The sequence below is a fragment of the Aplysia californica genome, unplaced genomic scaffold (assembly GCF_000002075.1).
Source record: "Aplysia californica isolate F4 #8 unplaced genomic scaffold, AplCal3.0 scaffold00410, whole genome shotgun sequence".
Classification (NCBI taxonomy): domain Eukaryota; kingdom Metazoa; phylum Mollusca; class Gastropoda; order Aplysiida; family Aplysiidae; genus Aplysia; species Aplysia californica.
Window position 1 is genome coordinate 134,697 of NW_004797680.1, and position 1,389 is coordinate 136,085.

The 1,389-nt window shown below is 42.1% G+C and overlaps 1 protein-coding gene across 1 annotated transcript in view; it reads right to left on the bottom strand.

Moving 5' to 3' along the window:
* Positions 1 to 1,389, bottom strand: part of LOC101856201 — a gene marked incomplete in the record, with an annotated part of 26,055 nt that overhangs the window by 22,860 nt on the left and 1,806 nt on the right. The window contains 1 exon segment of the mRNA XM_005104232.3: positions 130 to 273. Within this exon segment, the coding sequence (XP_005104289.2) occupies positions 130 to 273 (144 nt within the window).

Here is a 1,389-nt window from a genome sequence, read left to right on the forward strand (position 1 = left end):
ACCACCACCACCAACAACAACAACAACAAACACCATCACCATCACCATCACCATCGCCACGAACAACACCCAACACCAATTCAACCACCACCACCACCCCCACCACCCACAACAACAACAACCACTCACCCATACACATGTGCACGCCCATCTGAGCACTGCCCACCCATGCTGTAGTAGCCTTGTCCTCGCCAAAGTCATCCAACAGGTACAGGAGGAGAACACCAAAGGAGAACAGGGTGCCGTCCAGGACAAAGTTCACCACGAACGACCCTGTAACGAAAAATGGTGAAATGGTATGGGTTTAACGCCCCTATCAACACTATTAGGTTATTTAAGGGGGGGGGGGGGACCTCATAGTTTAACGTCCGTCTCCGATAGGACCGAACCAAGTGGGAAGTTCGTGTAAAGTGCATTTCCCAAGGACACAACGTCGGACCGAGCAGAGGCTCGAACCCCCGAACCCGCAATCTCACGATTACGAGTCCGGTAGCCTAACCACTAAGCTACCGAGGCCACCACCTTGTAACGGACATCTTCGTTGTTTGTCTTCTGTTTTAGTAAGAGTTTTACTGCACTTGCAACACAATAAGGTCACATAAATGCCGAAGATTGGAGTTGTTACAAGAGAGTAACAAACAGAAAAACAAGGTGAGGAGATCAGGACGACAGATGGTTGATGATAGGAAAGAAGGAGCAAACCATACCACAGCACCAACCAACCACCCGCACATAAAAATTGTCATCGAACAGCTGTTAAAATGTACTTTACCCCACACAAACATTATTCTGATTGCATTTATTTATTTATTTATTTATTTATGTATTTATTTATATATTTATTTATTCATTATTTGGTTTTTTTTAAATAATTTATTTACGTATTTATTTATTTATGGTATGTTCATTTTTATTGTGATTAATACTTTTTATGGCTTTATCTCCACCAACTTGCCATAGTCCTATCGGAGATGGACAATGTGTCAGACACTCTGTATTTCAGCTTAGACAAAGGCGTTACAATCCTACCCTACCTAATCGTGTATTGCCTCCAACATAAACTTGTCAATGCGGTTAACTAATTAGTTATTTCTAACAGCTCACTTATTACGACATCCATTGATTTTAAACATAGTGTGAAATGCAGAGAATTGTTTTTATCTCGTTCAGTATTCATTGATTGATTATCAGTAGTTTGGTTCGATGAGCAGTTTGCAAATTTCTTGACAGACATTTACTGCACTGATTGTGTCCTGGCCTGTATACATTTGAGTCAATGGCGTTCTGGGAGTTGGGATTTTATTTGGTGGATCGAGTCACGTCTGTGTGTTTAGAATGTGCAAGAGGTGAGGGGGAGGGTGGATGGGAAGGAGGAGAAAGGAGAAAAAA